Source organism: Sparus aurata, chromosome 24 (assembly GCF_900880675.1).
Source record: "Sparus aurata chromosome 24, fSpaAur1.1, whole genome shotgun sequence".
NCBI classification, from domain to species: domain Eukaryota; kingdom Metazoa; phylum Chordata; class Actinopteri; order Spariformes; family Sparidae; genus Sparus; species Sparus aurata.
The window spans coordinates 18,686,094-18,707,081 of record NC_044210.1 but is presented as its reverse complement, the minus strand read 5'-3'; the positions used below and the strand labels follow the sequence as shown (position 1 = coordinate 18,707,081).

Sequence of the window (20,988 nt, the reverse complement as noted above, 5' to 3'; positions counted from 1 at the left end):
CAGCGTTAGCTAACGTTAGCTAGCTTGGCATTTCCTTGGAAAACATCATTTTCAACTTGATTTGAATCATATTCTAAGACTATTTACTGCTAGCATCAGCTAACGTTAGCTAGCAGTAAGTAGTCTTAGAATATGAATATATTGGCAAGGAAATGATTGCTATGTTAGCTTGTGTTAGCTAATGTTAGGACAACTTCCAGAATTAGGTCATGTTAGCTAATGCTAGCTAACGTTAGCTAGAGCTAGCTAGTGCTAGTCTTAGCATAAAGATCTATTTTGAACTGATGTTTGGCAAGGCATTGTTTGGATGTGACTGTATTTGTTGCTTAATGGTGTTGTAATGTGCTTATAGAGAGGAAAATGCCAGTCAGAGAGGGAGTAAAAGAAAGAGATCACCTGCAGGAGGGACTGAAGCAAGTGAAGATTTAACATATTAACCAAGAAAAAGACACTTTTTATTATATTAATTGAACGTTCCAACAGTATGTATCAGTAAATTGATAAAATCCTATGATAATCATTGTTCCTTTTTCTGTTTTTGAAGATAGAACCTTATAATACCAGGCGGGTGTTCTACAATTGACCTGTTTCAAAAATCCTAATTTACAATTCATGTAGAATTGTGATATCTCAGATGTAGAATATATTTATGGTGTATGTAACTCTGCTGCTATAAAGAAATGTGCTCCATGTTTCAGTTTTGTTATTTGCAATGCTAAAACTTTAAACCTCAATATCTGAAAACTGATGTGAACACAGATAGAACCTTATTATTCTGAGGTAGCGATTGGGCTGCTACATGTAGCCTACATTCATAATTATTATGTTGACAGCATGTGTTAACATGTATCATCAAATTACCCTTTGTAGTTTAGTTAGAGAACAACACTAGCTAGCTTGAAAATTTTTTCTGTCTTTGCAGGTGTCGAGCATGAGTGATAAGTCACAAGGTAAAGAAGGAGTATGTCAAGCTGAGGAGTCCATTAACTGGAAGCATTTTCTGCCAGTCTGATGATAAAGCAGGAGTCCTGGTCCAACAGCCTCCATTATGCAAACTGATATTATATAATATAGTGACATAGTAAAGGTTTCAAACCCAGAACCTGTCTACACTGATCCGTAGTGTCTGTCCCTTTAGTCACTTATTGTTCAGTGTTTTAATGAGCAGCAGGATTTGTTTGTTGGACAGGCTGACTGACAAAAGTTTGGACAGGATGAACTTTTGGACCTGATCCACTTCATCCATTAGTAACCCTGTTGTTCCTGCAAACACAAGATTAGGGCCCGGCTACATTACAGGTTTCAATTTAACAACAAACGTTTAAGACAGAAACAGCTTCCCTCTGTGCTCTCAGGTCTGTGATGGATCAGTGTCGCCCCCTGGTGGGTCATTAGCTGAAGTACAGTCAGAGACACTGGAGGACATCAGAGGAGGTTTTAGAATATTTCATGTCGTAGTCAGAGATCGTCTGAAGTGAAGTCTTTATTTCTTCACATAGAAACTTGAGCACATCTGTTCTGTTAAAATATATATTACATGTCCTTTTTATTCTCAGTGCATGGCCCAGGCTGCATTCACAATGTACATTTATCTTTTTATTTACTTTTCTAAATTCAAAATGTCTTTATTGGCACAATGTGACACAAACATGTGGCCAAAGCAAGAAAAGAAGAAGAACATTGTAGTAGAGACTAGTACAGTAGATGAAAACACAACATAGATATACACTACTCACAATAAGTTAGGGATATTGTTATTTACATGAGTGCTTTTCCTATTTGGTCTGAATTTTGATGAAATGAGTAAAAGTTCCCTTTGATATTACTAATAATGAATGAGAAGAAACACCATTTTCATTAGTTTAATATTTATTACCCCAAAAATTTAGACAATAACAAGGATAGCCCCAAATAACAAAAATTGACAATGTCAGTAGCGGGTGTTTCCACCATTTGCCGCAATGACAGCTTGACAGCGACGTCTCATGCTCCTCACAAGCCTCATGATGTTGTTCTGAGGCAATGCGTTCCACTCCTCCACAAGTGCTACACGCAGTTCTGCCAGGTCACGTGGGGGTGGTGTACGATCATCCAGTCTCTGCTTCAGCTGGTCCCAGACGTGCTCTATTGGGTTCAGGTCAGTGGACATTGCTGACCATACCATATGACGCACTCCGACTTCCTGAAGTCGAGCTGTGACAATTCTGGCACGATGTGGTGGAGAATTATCATCCATGAACAGAAAGTTGGGGGTGTGCTGGCGGAATTGGGGGATGATGATGGGTTCTATGATGTCTCTGAGGTAAGAACGTACAGTGACTGAGCCATCTACAATAACCAAATCTGTTTTGCGCTGACTGGTGATGCCTGCCCAGACTGTTGCACCTCCTCCACCAAAGGGAACCCTGGGGACCATGTTGACCTCCGCGTATCGCTCACCTCGCCTTCTCCAGCAACGCTGACGACCATCATTTCTGTGCAAGGTGACCCGACACTCATCATTGAACAGGACGGTAGACCACTGCTGCATTGTCCAGGTCACATGGTCTTGTGCCCACTGCAAACGTTCACGGCGGTGTCTTGGTGTCAGTGGAGTCACCTGCAACGGTCGTCTGGCATTCAAACCAAAGCGGTGGAGTCGGTTTCGAATGGTTTGTCTGGAAACCCTAGTACCCCTCACATCTTGTAACTGGGCCTGCAGCTGTGTGGCAGTTGCATAACGATGTCTGAGTGCATAGGTCCTTAGGTACTGGTCATCGTTGCGGTCTGTCACTCGTGGGGCTCCACTCCTGGGTCTGTCACGAACTCTGCCAGTAGTTCTGTGTCTTGATGCAAGTCTGCCGATGACACTTTGAGACACACCAAGTTCACGAGCAACATCTCACTGCCTGCCACCGACCCGAAGGCGCGCTATGGCCAGGTGGCACTGCTTGTCCGTTAAGTGACGTCGTGTGTTCATGGCTGTTTGAATGATGAACTTGGAATGACATACTGACAATACCAGCTTTTTATACCCACAGAATGTTGTTTGTCGGGCCGGCCCGACCCTTTGAGAGCTCTTCATGTAATAGAGCTAACGTTCCCTCCATCACCTCACAGTCCCTGTATTAACGTTACTACCTGCTTACCGGCTGTACTACACTGTCCCTGTCAGTCAGCATCATCTCTGGCTGCTCCTCTCCTGCCCGCTGCTGCTGTCTTCACCTTCAACCTGCTGTTACTGGATCATTGCTGTCTCAGAGGACATGGAGGCTACAGCAGCCCCTCCAGCGAACATGTCTGTGATTTTAGTACGTTTTGCAGCATCTACAGTGAGATTCTTCTCTTAGCACGCAACTTCTCCGCACCCAATTTCTTTCTCTTTGGTTGCTCCATGTTGTCAGTCCTCGCGCTCAACACTTTGAAACTAGCAGAAGTTACAGGAGACAGCGCAGGGAGGGGTGGGGCCGCCTTCGTACTATATCCTGATTGGCTCAGTTCACTGTCTATATTGAAGACGGAGCAATGAGCCGCCCCTCTAAATTGTGCACTTAGAAAAAAAAGGAGGGCTGAGTGAGATTGGATTAGCCCAATGTCCTTCAAATGATTTATAATAAAACTTTTGGATTAAATTATGAAAGCCCGGCCCATAAATGTGCGTCGGCCCACCGGGCATTGCCCGGTATGCCAGATGGCCAGTCCATGCCTGTTTCTGGATGCCCAGCACGTCGGGCACAGCCGTTTAAGTGTTGGTTGCCCTGTCACTTTGAACTGTGACTCAACAAGTTGCCATCTTTTAATACTACCACTGAGAGAAACATATTATTTTTGTTCAGTATCATAGTATTCTTTTAGTTTTGACACATTTTGGCATGCATCGTTCAGGACCAGGTTTAGATTGTGAGCAGCACAGTGAATATTAGGGGTGTTCCAACAAGGGTACCTCACGATTCGATTTGATTTCGATTATGGGAGCTTTGATTCTTCAATTCTTCGATTATAACGATTGTCGATTTGATTCGATTATTGGTGCCACGATTCTTCGATTATTGCGATTTTTAATGCAGACATCAAGTTTAAATATTTGACCAACAGTGTTTTACAAGAGGAAGATCGGAACAGCTGTTCTATTCACACTTAAAATGTTTTTTGTCTTTTCAATGTAATTTTCAATCTATGAAATACAAACATCATTGAGTTGTGTCCATTATTACAGAATAAAATTCTGCTTCATGGATTTCTTTCACTATTTCGTCTTGAATCATTTCGTTTTGAATTTTTGGGCTTAAGTATTTTGTTTTACTTTTACTAGTTATTAACCTCTGTGATACAGGGTCATACCAGCCAAGAAGTTCTTTAACGGACAAAAAGTTTCTGTTGTTTATTTCTCCCAATCTCTCATGATCTGCATGGAAAGCGGAGTTACTAGATGCAAGTGTCAAGGTAATGTCAACAATTCTTGTCAATACCTCTGACCAAAAGCTGACTTCATATTCAAATTTGCTCATCGATTGTAAGATTTTGCAGCCACATATCATGCGTTACACAAGCTGCCATGTGAGAACGGGAATGTTGGTGTTCTTTGATCTTTCTTGATAGTCCTTGCCAGTCATTAATTCCAGTTGTCCAGGACAAATTATGACTGAAACAGCCAACAGGGTCTCACAACAGACATGATCCATTTTTGGGGAGTAACTAGGGCTGGACGATTAATCGAATTTTGATCATGATTTCGATTTTGGCTTCTCACAATCATGAAAACACTGTAATCAAAGAAAAACGATTAATGTGCCGCCGCGCATGTATGCAAATTACTGAGCTGTAAAAGCACAGTGAACGCACCTGTGTCGCCTACAGCTGCAGCAGTGAGTGTGTGGATCAATTGTGGAAAGAGCGATTAACAACATGGCAGAAAAGCAGCCTGAGCCTTTAGTTGAAAAGAAAGGTAGGACAACTTCGGTCATTTGGAGACATTTTGGCTTCAAATCGTCGGACGTGGAGCAGAAGGAGATTGTTTGCAAAGTTTGTCACGCCGTCGTGTCTGCACCCCAGGGTAACACGACAAATTCATTTAACCATTTAAAGTTCAGCCATAACGTGGTCTATGACAAATTATTGAAGGAGCAAAAGACCCAAAAAAGTGCAAGAGTGTCAACTTCAGCCACCGCCACTGCAACAGAGACCTCCATTGAGGACATTCTTTACAATGCCGCTCCATATCCCACCGCCTCCCGGCGACAGTGAGAGATAACGGAGGCTGTGACATTCATGCTAGCTATCAGTACAGTTAGCAATCCAGGCTTCAAGACACTGGTCAAGACTTTGGACAAGCGGTACGTGTTGCCATCACACAAACACTTCAGCAGAGTTGCACTGCCTGCTTTGTACAGTCTGAGTGCATGAAGACTGGGTATTTATTTTTGTTTATTGTTTTTTTATTGCTATTATTTTTCTAATCATTTATATATATTAATTAATATATTATTATTATTTTACTTTTTTACTTGTTACTAATTTATTTCTGGTTGAGTTTTGGTGGCTCAATAACTACTTTTTTTGAAATCAATGAATAATCATGTTTATTAATCGTGATTTCAATATCAATAAAGATAATCGTGATTATTATTTTTTCCATAATCGTACAGCCCAAGGAGTAACACAACCATTTGTGTGGTATCTTTGTACCTTTCTTTGATATTCCGTTGTAATACTTATTGGAAAAACACCTCCCTTTTGTATCTCTAGGATGCGGACCATCAAATCTGCATGGTCCCTGCCTCAAAATTAACTTTTTCACATTTGCGTTTTTAATATCTTCAGGGAAATTAGCCCCGTCACTGGGGTCAGACATGTCTGTTTTAAGAGCTGATTCTGGGCAAATTTGAAATAAAGAGCTATCTAAGGCTATCTTATTGCTGCTCTCCAAAGATTTTTTGCAATCAGGCTGCCCCGTTTCATCTTGTCAACATCGCTGTTGCTTTCTACGTCTTCCTTCCAGTTTATGTCTCTGTTGATCTTCATTTGCAGAGCCAAGATATTTTTATTTTTTGAACACTCCTGGATGTAACTTTTCCCTGTAGCTGTTACATTTGCCATGTGCTGCCTATGCAAGTGGATCAGAAAATAACAAAATGTGGCAATCTTCTTGCTGTCTATTAATTTTCCCATTGAACGGGTCACCTTAGTCATCATCACAACAGTTGCCCCCCCTGAGAAATTTTTCAGGAGTCGCCACTGTTCAGTGATTAAATTCATTTATGTGTCACAGAAATCTTTTGAATTTGAGGTTCAGTATTTTCTGCTCAGACATCTGACACAGAGGGTCTATTGTTATCTATTATTAATATCATAAATCAGCAGTGACGTGGTGGATATTAAGCAGATCTTTTGACACTGAACCATCTACAATCCAGATACAGAGTCTCACACTGACTGTCTGTGGCTGCAGCAGGACTCTTCATACCTGAGAGTGTCCAGTCTCCAGCCTGAATACTCCAGTCGAGCAGAGAGGAGCTTCACTCCTGAGTCTCCTGGATGATTGTAGCTCAGGTCCAGCTCTCTCAGATGGGAGGGGTTGGAGTCCAGAGCTGAGGCCAGAGAAGTACAGCCTTCCTCTGTGATCAGACAGCCTGACAGCCTGCAGACACACAAAACAACACACATCACAGATCAGCTGAGGGTCCTGATGATTCAGTGCACATCTGTGTTTAAGGGTTTATTATATTCATCATCTTAGTTTGCACTAATTAATTAATCAGCACAAATACAGAGTATACCTGAAGTTGATGGAAATGCCATTAGTTTTGCAAATATTTGGTCATGAACCAACATATTGATTAAAATGATGAACTGATGATGGAGCTAGAAGAAAAGTCAGAGGATCACAAAAGTATTTACAGTTCATCCTGAGTGGAGCAAGAATGTCTGAACCAAACCTCATGACAATCCATCCAGTGGTTGTTGAGATTAGTAAATCGGGACCAAAGTGCAGAATAGACTGACAGACCCACATTTTATATAAAATGCATTCATGCTTCCATCAGGATGAGATGTCATTATTTTGGTGATCTTCTGGCATATGAGATATATTTTTTCATTTACTTTTTACCCTGTCTGGTTTAGACCTGCTCCAATTATACAGTTACAAGAAATAATGAAATAAAATAATGAATCCTGACCTGAGAGTTTCAAGGGCACAGTGTGGACTCTTCAGTTCAGCAGAAAGTCGCTTCACTCCTGAATCCTGCAGGTTGTTGTTACTCAGGTCCAGCTCTCTCACATGGGAGGGGTTGGAGTTCAGAGCTGAGGCCAAAGAAGTACAGCCTTCCTCTGTGATCAGACAGCCTGACAGCCTGCAGAAACACAAAACAACACACATCAGCTGAGGGTCCTGATAATTCAGCACACATCTGTGTTCAAGGGTTTAATGTTTATTATACTGATCATCTTAGTTTTCACTAATGTACTAATCAGCACTAAACACAGAGTATAACTGAAGCTGATGGAAATGCCATTAGTTTTGCAAATATTTTTTCATGAACTGACATATTGTACAGATTAAAATGATAAACTGATGACGGAGCTAGAAGAAAAGTCAGAGGATCACCCAAGAAGTTACAGTTCATCCTGAGGGGAGCATAAATGTCTGAACCAAACCTCATGACAATCCATCCAGTGGTTTTTGAGATTAGTAAATCGGGACCAAAGTGCAGAACAGACTGACAGACCCACATTTTATATAAAATGCATTCATGCTTCCATCAGGATGAGATGTCATTATTTTGGTGATCTTCCGACATATGAGATCTATTTTTCAAATTATTTTTTTTACCCTTTCTGGTTTAGACCTGCTCCAATTGTACAGTTACATGAAATAATGAAATAAAATAATGAATCCTGACCTGAGAGTTTCAAGGGCACACTGTGGACTCTTCAGTTCAGCAGAAAGTTGCTTCACTCCTGAATCCTGCAGGTTGTTGTTACTCAGGTCCAGCTCTCTCAGATGGGAGGGGTTGGAGTCCAGAGCTGAGCCCAGAGAAGTACAGCCTTCCTCTGTGATCAGACAGTCTGACAGCCTGCAGACACACAAAACAACACACATCACACATCAGCTGAGGGTCCTGATGATTCAGTGCACATCTGTGTTTAAGGGTTAAGGGTTTATTATATTTATCATCTTAGTTTTCACTAATGTATTAATCAGCACTAAACACAGAATATAACTAAAGCTGATGGAAATGCCATTTGTTTTGCAAATATTTGTTCATGAACCAACATATTGTATGGAATAAAATGATGACCTGATGATGGCATCAGATGAAAAGTCAGAGCATCACCAAAGTAATGACAATTCATCCGAGGGGGAGCATGAATGTCTGAACCAAACCTCATGACAATCCATCCAGTGGTTGTTGAGATTAGCAAATCGCGACCAAAGTGCAGAGTAGACTGACAGACCCACATTGTATATGAAATGCATTCATGCTTCCATCAGGATGAGATGTAATGATTTTGGTGATCTTCTGACATATGATGTATATTTTTTCATTTGTTTGTTTACCCTGTCTGGTTTAGACCTGCTCATTGTACAGTTACAAGAAATAATGAAATAAAATAATGAATCCTGACCTCAGAGTTTCAAGGACACAGTGTGGACGCTTCAGTTCAGCAGAAAGTCGCTTCACTCCTGAATCCTGCAGGTTGTTGTTACTCAGGTCCAGTTCTCTCAGATGGGAGGGGTTGGAGTTCAGAGCTGAGGCCAAAGAAGTACAGCCTTCCTCTGTGATCAGACAGCCTGACAGCCTGCAGACACACAAAACAACACATATCAGCTGAGGGTCCTGATAATTCAGTGCACATCTGTGTTCAAGGGTTTAACGTTTATTATATTCATCATATTAGTTTTCACTACTACTACTACTACTACTACTACTAATCAGCACTAAACACAGAATATAATGGAAATGCCATTATGTTTGCAAATATTTAGTCAAAAATCAACATATTGTACAGATTAAAATGATGACCTGATGATGGAGCTAGAAGAAAAGTCAGAGGATCACCAAAGTAATTACACTTCATCCTGAGGGGAGCAGGAATGTAGGGCCCTATAAAATCCGTTTTATTTTTTCCCAAATTCCGTTTTTTTCCCAAATTCCGTTTATTCCATTTTAATTTTTGGTAATTCCGTTTTTTACATATACATTTTGGGAATCCAGTTTTGTTTTGTTTTTCACCTTTTACTCTTATTTTACTACTAAAACAGTGTTTCTTTAATTTAAATGACAAGATGTACACAAATTAAATAGAAATTACCTTAAATTTATTGAGGTGACAAACACATTTCCTCAATACTGTACCGTAGAGTACACTAAAGTGCATCAAAAACATCTGATTTCATCACGTCTTCATAAAGTAGTACATTTTGTGTTTTTATGGGTTTCATTTGGGTTTCATTGAATAAAAACATGGTCAGCTCTCAGGCAGATCCAGTAAATGTTTGCATACCAAAATTGTTCTGAAAATTTAAGTTGTAAATATTTAAAAAATTAGCAAAGATGACCAACAAAATGAGAAATTATACTCGTGACGTTATGTCAATAACATACTAACCAGCGAGCAGTGAAAACCGAAAACACCAACCCTCTCCCTGTCCTCTGAGCTCCCAGCCCAGGTAGAGTCAGCTAAGAGGGCTATGGCTAACGGGGCTAGCTAGCTAACAGCAGCTACTGTTAGCAGCAGTTAACAGTCATTCTGGTGATATGCCGATAATATGAATTGGGCAGGTGGCTAACTCTCGCATTGCAACTTTAATTATGATTTCTCAGGTCTGCTTCTTTGCAAAACAACAGTTCACCTGACACATACAAGTCGTTCGGGAACTGCTCGGCTCTGTGCCGAGGGGTTAATGTCGAGTCTCTCAGTCTTTTCGCCGACGAAGACAGAGCCGAGGGCAACCGCTTAGCCATGCTTACATTGTTTTGACAGGGGATGGGGACTTGTTGTGCCACCCAGATTTGCTTCCCTCCGTGCAGTTTTCCTCAGACATACGTTCCTCTTCCACACGAAAACAGCGTTTCAGTGAAATTATGTCAAATTCCGCGATATTCCGCGTTTAACAATAGATTCCTTTTTAATCGGCCAATTCCACGATTCCGTCCGCGATTCCGTGATCGCGGAAATCATAGGGCCCTATGAATGGCAAAATCCACATGACAACCCATCCAATGGTTGTTGAGATATGCAAGTCAGGACTTAAGTGCAGAATAGACTGATAGACCAACATCTTCTATAAAATGAATACATGCTTCCATCAGGATGAGATTTTGGTGATCGTCTGACATATGAGATATATTTTTTCATTTATTTTTTTACCCTATCTGGTTTAGACCTGCTCCAATTGTACATGAGTACTTGTTAGATGAAATAATGAAATAAAATAATGAATCCTGACCTGAGAGATTTAAGGACACATCGTGGACTCCTCAGTTTAACAGAAAGTAGCTTCACTCCTGAATCCTGCAGGTTGTTGTTACTCAGGTCCAGCTCTCTCAGACTAGAGGACTGGGAGCTGAGAACTGGGGACAGAGCTTCACAGCTTCTCTTTGAGAGGTTACAGCCACTCAGTCTGAACAGGAGACAATAATTAAGAACATGGTAAAATGTTGAGTTTTACTGAGACAGTATCAGTGTTTCAGTGTCATTTCCACATTTCCTTATATTGTCTTGAATACACCAGCCATTTTAAAGAGGTACTTTCCTGAATAACTACTGTGTTTACCAAAAACATATACACATGTCAAATACATTATAAATGAGATCAAATAAATGCAGTTTTCACAGAGAGACAGAGTGGTCAGGTCACTCAGTGTCTCCTGAAGCTGTGAGTTTTTTGCATGTCACATAAACTACGCTGGAATGTGGTTCAATGCTTCTTAGTGTCCAAATACTTTTGGCACATGATCTCTGTAAGTCCTACAAGCAAGTGGGTGTTTCTGCAGTGAATCAGTGAAATGATTAAATTAATCAGGATGTGTGTCTAAGTGTAACGCTGTCCATCGCACTGAAATGGAGCAGAGATCGACTGATAGACAGATGGAACATGTCACTTCACAGGGTTTCATGGCCTGCTGCTTTTTGTGGTTGTAATAAAACACTGAAATTCTCCCACCATTGTAGCAGTCCCCAGGAAGGACCCGCCAGAGTAGGACCATCTCTGTGAACCAGACCTCCTGATGTACAGATCAAGCACTGGATACCAACAAGTTTCTCATGTGGCTCAAACGTGTACTGCATATAGAAATCTTAAATTAAAGACTATAAAAGAAAGTCAGCTAATTTATGTGGTGACCCAAACAAAATCCTCTGACCCAGTCTCTGGGAATGACTGGTATATATAATCTCTTGACTGACTGAATTGATAATAAACATCCAGGTATCAAAGTCATATGATATTAAACATAAATGAGGTTCTTCATCCTCATTGTTTATGTTGTACAGGAGCTGAATTAATGAAAATTACATTGAAATAAAACAAGTTTGATAGCAAAAAAATCTGCAATAAAAAAAAGAAAGAAATATATAAACGATTTCATAACAAACAGTGATCTGACCTCAAACTTTCCAGATTGCAGTGTGGACTCTCCAGTCCAGGTAACAGCAGCTTCACTCCTGAATCCTGCAGGCTGTTGTTACTCAGGTCCAGCTCTCTCAGACTAGAGGACTGGGAGCTGAGAACTGAGGACAGAGCTTTACAAATTCTCTCTGAGAGGTTACAGCCACTCAGTCTGGATAAAGAATAATGAGCAGAACAAGAAAATAATATTTCTATTTGGATCAATAACAGCAAATTTACTGCATTCTGAAAAAACTTCTCCACACTTACAGTGCTTTGTTGGAGGCTTTGACCACTGGCAGCAGTCTCAGAAGAGCTTCCTCTGAAGCAGAGTATTTCTTCAGGTCAAAGACATCCAGATCTTTTTCTGATGTCAGTAAGATGAAGACCAGAGCTGACCACTGAGCAGGAGACAGTTTAAATGTGGAGAGACTTCCTGATCTCAGGTACTGTTGGATCTCCTCCACTAGAGAATGATCGTTCAGTTCATTCAGACAGTGAAACACATTGATGCTTCTCTCTGGAGACAGATTCACACTGAACTTCCTCTTGAGGTACTGGACTGTTTCCTGATTGGTCCGTGAGTTACTTCTTGTCTGTGTCTGCAGACCTCGCAGGAGATTCTGATTGGTCTGCAGTGAAAGTCCCAGGAGGAAGCGGAGGAACAAATCCAGGTGTCCATTTGGACTCTGTAAGGCCTTGTCCACAGCACTCTGGTAGAAGTGTGTCTCTGAAGATTGACGGTCTGTCACTTGTTTGTTTGTTGCCAGCAGACTGACTCCAGAGTTGATGAACGTCAGATGGACATGAAGAGCAGCCAGAAACTCCTGAACACTCAGATGGACGAAGCAGAACACCTTGTCCTGGTACAGTCCACTCTCCTCTTTAAAGATCTGTGTGAACACTCCTGAGTACACTGAGGCTGCTCTGATATCGATGCCACACTCTGTCAGGTCTGATTCATAGAAGATCAGGTTTCCTTTCTGCAGCTGATCAAAAGCCAGTTTTCCCAGAGACTCAATCATCTTCCTGCTCTCTGGAGTCCAGTGTGGATCTGTCTCAGCGCCTCCATCATACTTGACCTTCTTCACTTTGGACTGAACCATCAGGAAGTGGATGTACATCTCAGTCAGGGTCTTGGGCAGCTCTCCTCCCTCTCTGGTCTGCAACACATTCTCCAGAACTGTAGCAGTGATCCAGCAGAGGACTGGGACGTGGCACATGATGTTGAGGCTTTGTGATGTCTTGATGTGGGAGATGATTCTCCTGGCCTGCTCCTCATCTCTGAATCGCTTCCTGAAGTAATCCTCCTTCTGTGGGTCAGTGAACCCTCTGATCTCTGTCACTATGTCAACACACTCAGGAGGGATCTGATTGGCTACTGCAGGTCGTGTGGTTATCCAGAGGCGAGCAGAGGGAAGCAGTTTCCCCCGGATGAGGTTTGTCAGCAGCACATCCACTGAGGTGGATTTTGTGGCATCAGTCAGGATCTCAGTGTTGTGGAAGTCCAGAGGAAGTCGACACTCATCCAGACCATCAAAGATGAACACAACCTGACACTCTTCAAAGCTGCAGATTTCTTTGGTTTCAGTGAAGAAGTGATGAACAAGTTCCACCAAGCTGAACTTTTTCTCTTTCAGCACATTCAGCTCTCTGAAAGTGAATGGAAATGTGAACTGTATGTCCTGGTTGGCTTTGTCTTCAGCCCAGTCCAGAGTGAACTTCTGTGTTAAGACAGTTTTCCCGATGCCAGCCACTCCCTGTGTCATCACTGTTCTGATTGTTTCGTCTCTTCCAGGTGAGGCTTTAAAGATGTCTTCTTGTCTAATTGTTGTTTCTGGTCTGTGTGGTTTCCTGGATGCTGTTTCAATCTGTCTGACCTCATGTTCATCATTGACCTCTGCAGTCCCTCCCTCTGTGATGTAGAGCTCTGTGTAGATCTGACTCAGAAGAGTTTGTTTTCCTGCTTTAGCGATCCCCTCAAACACACACCGGAACTTCTTCTGAAGGTTACATTTGAGTTTATGCTGACAAACTGCAGAATGACTTTCTAAATAAACACACAACAAAGATCATCAGGGTTGGCATTCCGTGTGTCTGGATGAGCCAGTTTTGTATTTACGTCTTCATTCACTACCTTAAAAAGAAACCAACGCAACAATTCCACATCTCAACTGTAAAGAATCTATGATGTCATCAGTCGTTATAATTTGACTAGTATGTTTGGGATCACAGTTTGAGGTAAACAAAGAGTTGAGCATCTCTACTCTCATCATATTATTTCTTCGTTCACTTAAAGGAACACTACAGTTTATTTCACTGAATGTTTTTGGCCTGTAGATCCTTTAAATAACTGTAACTCAGAGGTTTTTACAGTCTCAGTCTTTGGGCCTCCCTTCATACAAAGCCTGGACAACCCTGCTTAGTTTGGCTTTATTCCTGGATGTCTATGACATCATCATGTTATTCGATCCAAGAGACATTCAACAGTTGAGCAAAAATATCCTGTTATTATTTATTCTGTCTGTCTGACATGAATTCAAACATCACCAAATAGACAGCAAAGTGAGAAAACAGTAACTGATTCCCCCAAACGACTGTAACTTTAACCAAATCACATTTTTTTCATATTCTGTATGAAGTCTCTAGATAACTAAGACAATATCTAAGTCATATATTTAACCTACATTAAACTACACTTGGTCTTTCAGGGCTTCCATACAAACCAGAGATAACAGCAGCTTTACCTTCAGTCTGAGAGGAGGACGCTCCTCTGTTCTCTGGAGCTCCTCCAGCATCTTCAACATCCACTGACACTGACAGAGAAAGAGACATTATGTCATATTGTTTCAGTTTGACTTCTTATTTGTTATTCAAATGTGCCGTGTTACGTACTGTAGGTTACATAGTTTATTCTTGGACAGTTGATTAGTTAGTGTGTGAAATCCACCAATTTATCTTCATTCTTAGACACAATTATTCTGGACTGTGGTTGTTAAAAAAGTCTGTGAATAAAATCATTCAAACTATGAAACTATAAAGACTGAGATCAACTATAAAGACGAGTGAGTAGATCTGTAGCACAGTAACATTTCAACTCCTATTGATAAATCACTGAAATGTGACCAATCAGAAACATCTACTGCACTTTAAAATAGAGTTAAGCTTACTGACACACAGTTACTCCTCACAGTCGCTCATTAGTTTGTAAGCATCACTCTGCTAATTATCTAACACAGTTCTTTGGTCTCACTTGATGTCCCGCCTATAACAACGTCTGATTGGCTGTTACTTGTGTGCAGTTAGCCAATCACCACTGAAGGCTTGGTGCCACTGCACAGAGGAGCAGCTCTGCAGACTGGAGCAGGGGTAGAAGCTCTGGTGAGGCAGCATGTATTTACAAAGTTAGAAACATCACAATCCTCTACACCCAGTATTCCCACACTGGGGTACGTGTACCCACAGGGGGAGACGGAGTGACGTAGAGGGTACGTGAAAACAAAGTGGTTTGCAAAATCAAGGTCAAAGAGTACGATTATAATTCAAAATGTGTGGGCGTCTGTACAGACGGCCCAGGGGCCATGATGGGGAAACTGAGTGGTCACGTGCTTCCAGGCGGCTGCTCCTGACGCCACTGCAGCATCCACCAGGAAGTTGTTGCTGCCACCTTGAAGGACGTTTGGGACCTTTGCAGGAGAGCTTGGAGGCTACGGGGCCGAGCGTTCTGTGGCATCACATCGTCTCTTGATGTGGGAATTGTGATATTGTTTTAATCATTGTCATTGTGTGATGCACTTTGTGTTACTTTGAGACAGACTCTACTAATAATGTCTGTTCCCAACACATACATTAACTTTATGCAACCTGTGAACATGGTGTTTACTGAAGAGATTGTTACAGTAGTTTAACAAACTGTGTCTGAAACTGATTTTGTATTTCAGACTAAACATATAATCATAAGATCTTATAGTAAACTATTCAGAGCTTCTGAGACGGCCTTCTAACAACTGGAGGTGGTCTTAACTTTGGTTGTTGAACATAGATTTGTTTGAAAAATCTACATCATGTCATGTTACATAAAGAAAATGTAAGATATTTAAAGAAGGAAAGCCTCCTGATGTCCCTGCAGAGAGCAGTCCTGTTGTTACTGCAGTCAAACAGCATCTCCAGCTCACATGCTGGGAGTCCTAAAATTCAGTAATTGTTAATGTTCTAGATCAGGGGTCTCAAACTCAATTTACCTGGGGGCCGCTAGAGGCAGAGTCTGGGTGAGGCTGGGCCGTATCAGGTATTCCACAAAAAATATCCAATCTTATCAACAACATTAACAGTTTAACTCGAATGGATTATTTTGAACCTGAACGATTCTCCTGAACATGAATGAACATTGAAGAACATGAACGGTTCTTCTGAACATGAATGAACATTGAAGAACGTGAATGAACATTGAAGAACATGAACGGTTCTTCTGAACATGAACTGTCCTGAACATGTATGAACATTGAAGAACATGAATGGTTCCTCTGAACATGAACTGTCCTGAACATGAATGAACATTGAATGCATTGGCTTGAGGGAGGAAGCAGTTGAGACCCTCAATATGGCTTGAAGATGATCATCACCAAGTCTAGACCTGTACTTGGAATTATTGAAGTTCATGGTGGAGAAGAGCTTTTCACACAGATATGTGCTCCCAAAAAGGCACATGGTCCGCTTGAACATTCGGGGAAGCTCAGGGAAGCTGGGGGGCAATTCTCTCAAAAATTGCCCAAGCTTGTCTGCTTTCCCACTCACCTCCCTTAACTTGACTTCAAGGTCAGAGTTGCACTGTAGGTCAATGAGCTCCTTTTGAAGCTCAGGAGGGGCATCTTGCACATCAAAGGAGAAGGGGTCTGCAAAAATTTGGCATTACTATGAGCAACTCCTCCATCAATTCAAAATTGTCATCAACACCACAGACATACATTGCGAGCTGGGCAGTGTCAGTGATGTCTGTGCTCTCATCAAGAGCGACTGAGTATGCGTGGAAACATTTGGCTTTCTCACGCAGTTGATCGTAAATGTTATTTGACAGGTCAGAAATGCGCTCTGCCACAGTGTTGGCAGAAAGGCTGATGTTGCTAAACTGACCCTTCTTTTCCGGACAGACTATACTTGCAGCCTGTAACATGCACTTTTTTAACAAACTCGCCTTCTGTGAATGGCTTTCCTGCCTTAGCAATCATCTCACTAACCATGTAGCTAGCTTCGACTGCTGAGTTATTCTCTTTGGTTGCTTTCTTGAAGAAATCTTTTTGCCTCAGTAGACATGTTTTAAGACTGGCAACTTGGTTGGCTCTCTCATCTCCCTAATATTTTGCATACTCCTCAGCATGTCTAGTTGAATAATTACGTTTCAAGTTGTATTCCTTGTGAACCTCAACTTTCTCTGTGCAAATAAGACAGGTCGGGGTGCCTCTGTGCTCTCCCACTTCTCCTGAAAATTGTCTGGTCTCGTCACCAACCTTTCTCTTCACTGCAGGCTTTGAAAAAGACATGACTGGGTCTGTGTGACAAGATACATTTATTCAACTTGGTGTCACTCCGCAATAAAGTTTCAATCAAGTGATTAACGTTGCTAATTAGCCAAAGTATGAACGCAGATTCAGTCAGATCAACAGTTACCGCCCACTGTTTAAAGGGCTCCGGTTCCGGAAGTGAATTTCGCGGTTTGCATAAACATTTCCATGGTAACAGCGAGCACCACCAATCAGAGACGTTGCTGTTACACTACAGGATTGTGGGTAGTGTACTACTTTTCCATGACATCGCGAAAAAAACATGTTTTTCTGACAACAAGGTTGATATCATACGGACTTGTGGCTTCTACAGGATCATTTACCATCATTTCACAATCTCATAACTTGTGGTTAGTCTGCTTTGGATAGTTATGTCACGTGGGCCGCGAGTCTGAGACCCATGTTCTAGATGATCACATTGATTATTCTTGCTTGATTTTGTGTCCATGAAGCATCTAGATGCTTCATGGACACAAAATCAAGCAAAGAGAATAAATCAGGGAGCTCCATCATGTCTCTGTCCTCTTAGTAAACAACAATGATTGATCACTTCAACCTTTTCTCATAAAAACAAGTTGTGGCCTTTAATTTCATTCTCTGTTGAATTCAATGAGCTTCTCTACTGAGGCTCTGCTCCGTCACAAGTATTGTGTCACCAGTTTCCACCGGCTGTCTTTTCTCTGGAAATACAGAGATATAAAACTGACTGACCTTCTGATTCTGAGCTGCTGGCTGACAGGTTCTGCAGCAGGTCCATCCTGGGTATCTCCTTCAGAACCTCCTCGGTCACCTTCATAGCTCCATGAAGTTCATAGGTTTTCACCATCAGGTCCACTGTTTCCTTCCTGTCTGCATCCTCCAGTTTGGACACTTGGATGGATTTGTAGTTGTAGTTCTTCATGAAGTCACGATCCTTCAGATACCATTTGAACTTCTCAAATTTGTCTTTTTTTAAATCTTCCAGAATTTTCAAGAGGTCCACTTTCTTCAGTGTGGCTCCCTGCTAATAAAAGGCAGAATTATCAACTTGACAGAAAACTGTGACAGGAACATATCAGAGCATCAACAGGAGCTCTGATTGGCTGACACAGTTGTAGAGTCTGGCCAGTTAGAGCTCCTGCTGCTGCTGCGTGGGCCGGACTGAAAGTAACTGAAGTGATGCTCTGCTTACACGTCCTTCTGTCTCCAGATGTGAACAGCTGACAGTCTGTTCCATTTTCCATCAGCTTCTGTTCCACCACCTGTTACTTCTTGAAATGAAGCTGTCGTCTCAGGACACCAAACAACACTGAACAAGAAAGATGAAAACATGAAACCACAACTTTAACATCAACACAAGTAAAACGTTCTTAGATGTTCCGTACTGAAAACATCTAGGATCCAATAACGTTGCTGCATTCTGACTATTCAAGTTGTGTTGGGCCCAGAAATTATGCACCACGTCTTCCCCTTGTGTGAATGCAGGTGTGACTTCAAACTTTGATGAAGGTTTTACTTCGTCCTCTGATCTCATCAGGAACATCTGGTCACCAGAAGAGGAAAAGTCACCATGACAGTGAGCAGTAAACATTAGTTCATGTTCCAGCCTGCAGCTTCTCTCTCGTCAGTCTATCCTGCTGAGCCGGACACTGCAGCTCCTGATCCGTCTGTCCTGCACTGCAACTTTATTCTTCCACATATTGGAGGCAAATATTCTACTTTTTACTCAACTACATCTGTTTGATAACTTTAGTTACATTACAGATTACATGCTGCATCAGAGCAGAGACTGAAAACTGGTTTTCCTGAGTTTCACAGCTGATGACAAACCTTCAAGTGAACAAACAGGTCGACTTGGTTTGTTGGCACCAGTTCAGACAGGCAGAGTGAGCTGGAGTCTAACTGGACAAACAGATATGCATCAATCCTGCTCTGGTTCAATGATTGTGTCAGTGCAGTGATCATCTCTGATCTATTCACAGTATGGTGTTACTGTACAACAACATGACAACAGTCTTTATACTGTACGTACCATCACAGTTAAACCTATTCAGAGACACAACAAACCTACAGTGACTGTGACAATAAAACAGCAGCTCAGTTTTTATACTGGTGAATATGTGACATGATGACCTCATGAAGACACAAGTATTTTGATGTTGCTGTTTAAATCCTTCACACCAGAGTCTAAATGATGCTGTCACATATCTATATGACAGCTGTGTGGAAAGTTTGATGGAAAGAATCAGTTTTCATGAGAAAGAACTTTTGTTGAGTTCAAACAAAATGGCGATCTGTTCTCAGTTTGTGTTTGAGTGATAGTTTCAGGAAGTGTTTTAACAAAGAGAGAGGCTGGAATAGTTTCATGTTCTCTGCCCTCCACATCTGATGACAAGATAACAAACAGGTCGATTGATTATTGATCACATTTCAGTGGACAGAGACAGAAAGAGGCGACACTTCCTGTTGGAGGAGTGTTCACAGCTCTGACAGCTCATTTAGTGACACACTTACATTTTGATTCTTTCATTACAAAATAAAAGCTTTCATCTGCTCACCGTCCTCTGAATGCTGCTTCCTGCTGTCTCCACATCAACTACTGATGAACAGCTGCTAATTATCCATTTGCTTTGATAAACAGCAGCTACGATCAGACGAGGGCTTGACAACTGTTTCTATTTTTCTTTTTACTCCATCGACGGTGATGTTGTGGTTTCTCTCTTGTGACAAATGTACTTATTGTCACTTTGGACAAAAGCGTCTGCTGACTGTCATAATTGTAAATATAAATGTAAATGACTAACTCCACCTCTGCTCTTCCTCCACCAAATGAACAATGGAGCAGCAGATTGTTGCTGTTTCTAGTGTGGCTAAGCTAACGACAGCTTGTGTTAACGAGTCAAACATTTTAAATGTGTTACATTACCTTTAGCTGGAGGTTCACACGGACACGACTGTCTGCACCACAATGATCAGAGGAACTGACACTAAACTTTTAACAGGAAGATAAAGTCAGGAAGTGAAAGTCAGGAAGTGAAAGTCAGAGAGTGAGATGGCTGTTAAACATGAATCATGTGTGAAATCTGATGACTTATGTGTTTTTAACTGACTGTTAGTTTCTATGAGGTCATTGCACAACAACTCACACACAACTCACAAGTTGTCATGAAAAAACATTTTGGTAACAACTTGTGTTGTAAAGTCCTTCAGCTGTGCTGCAGATACTTTGTGAGTTTTTAACTGGAACCTCGTCAAACACACAGTAAAGTTACATGTTAGTGTTTGTGACTGTGATTCAGTTCAAGTCCAGTTTGAATGAAGTGCGTTTGATGACGAGTTAACAAGCAGATTAAACTGATCTCAGTTCAGTCAGAGACACAAACTTCAGTTCAGACGGTTGGATTTTTATGTTTAGAATGAAAATTAGAGTCAAAATATTTCCTTTCTTGACATTTAGTGAGTTTATGTTGTTGACTTATTAGCTGGTTAACTGAATATTAGCTCGTTAGGTGAATGTTAGCTGGTTGTGGGATATGACTGGTTGATCCATTTTTTTTAAGGGACCGTTCACCCCAAAATAGCAAAATAAAAACACACGTTTGTGTTCTTACCTGTTGTGGTGTGAGTTGTGGAGAAGCCACCTATAGAAACGCTTTATGAGGTCGTAGTTCAAAGGTAAGTGTTTATGAGATGCAGAGCAGGTGGGCTGAGCCACCAATCAGCTGCTCTGGACCGGCTAGAGTGTCTGGATTAGAGCCAGAACCTCTGGACGAATAAACACCTGGAGTCACATCTGATTCTGCTCTGATCCCGACCCGTTCTGAGCTCTTTAGCTGCTCTTTAAGATTAAAAGCACTC

At 41.4% G+C, this 20,988-nt stretch overlaps 1 protein-coding gene across 1 annotated transcript in view; it reads right to left on the bottom strand.

The window, feature by feature from the left end:
* The window catches only part of LOC115576526 (NACHT, LRR and PYD domains-containing protein 12-like), a 22,506-nt gene extending 2,383 nt beyond the window's left edge, over positions 1-20,123 (bottom strand). Inside the window, exons 1-11 of the mRNA XM_030409058.1 lie at positions 20,057-20,123; positions 18,323-18,439; positions 17,863-18,154; positions 14,341-14,409; positions 13,584-13,643; positions 12,034-12,938; positions 11,592-11,923; positions 8,608-8,781; positions 7,881-8,054; positions 7,158-7,331; positions 6,443-6,616 (exon numbers count right to left, since the gene is read on the bottom strand). Of these exons, the coding sequence (XP_030264918.1) occupies positions 6,443-6,616; positions 7,158-7,331; positions 7,881-8,054; positions 8,608-8,781; positions 11,592-11,923; positions 12,034-12,938; positions 13,584-13,643; positions 14,341-14,409; positions 17,863-18,154; positions 18,323-18,367 (2,399 nt within the window). The 5' untranslated portion in view covers positions 18,368-18,439; positions 20,057-20,123. The remainder of the gene's footprint in view (positions 1-6,442; positions 6,617-7,157; positions 7,332-7,880; positions 8,055-8,607; positions 8,782-11,591; positions 11,924-12,033; positions 12,939-13,583; positions 13,644-14,340; positions 14,410-17,862; positions 18,155-18,322; positions 18,440-20,056) is intronic.
* Positions 20,124-20,988: the final 865 nt, after the last annotated feature.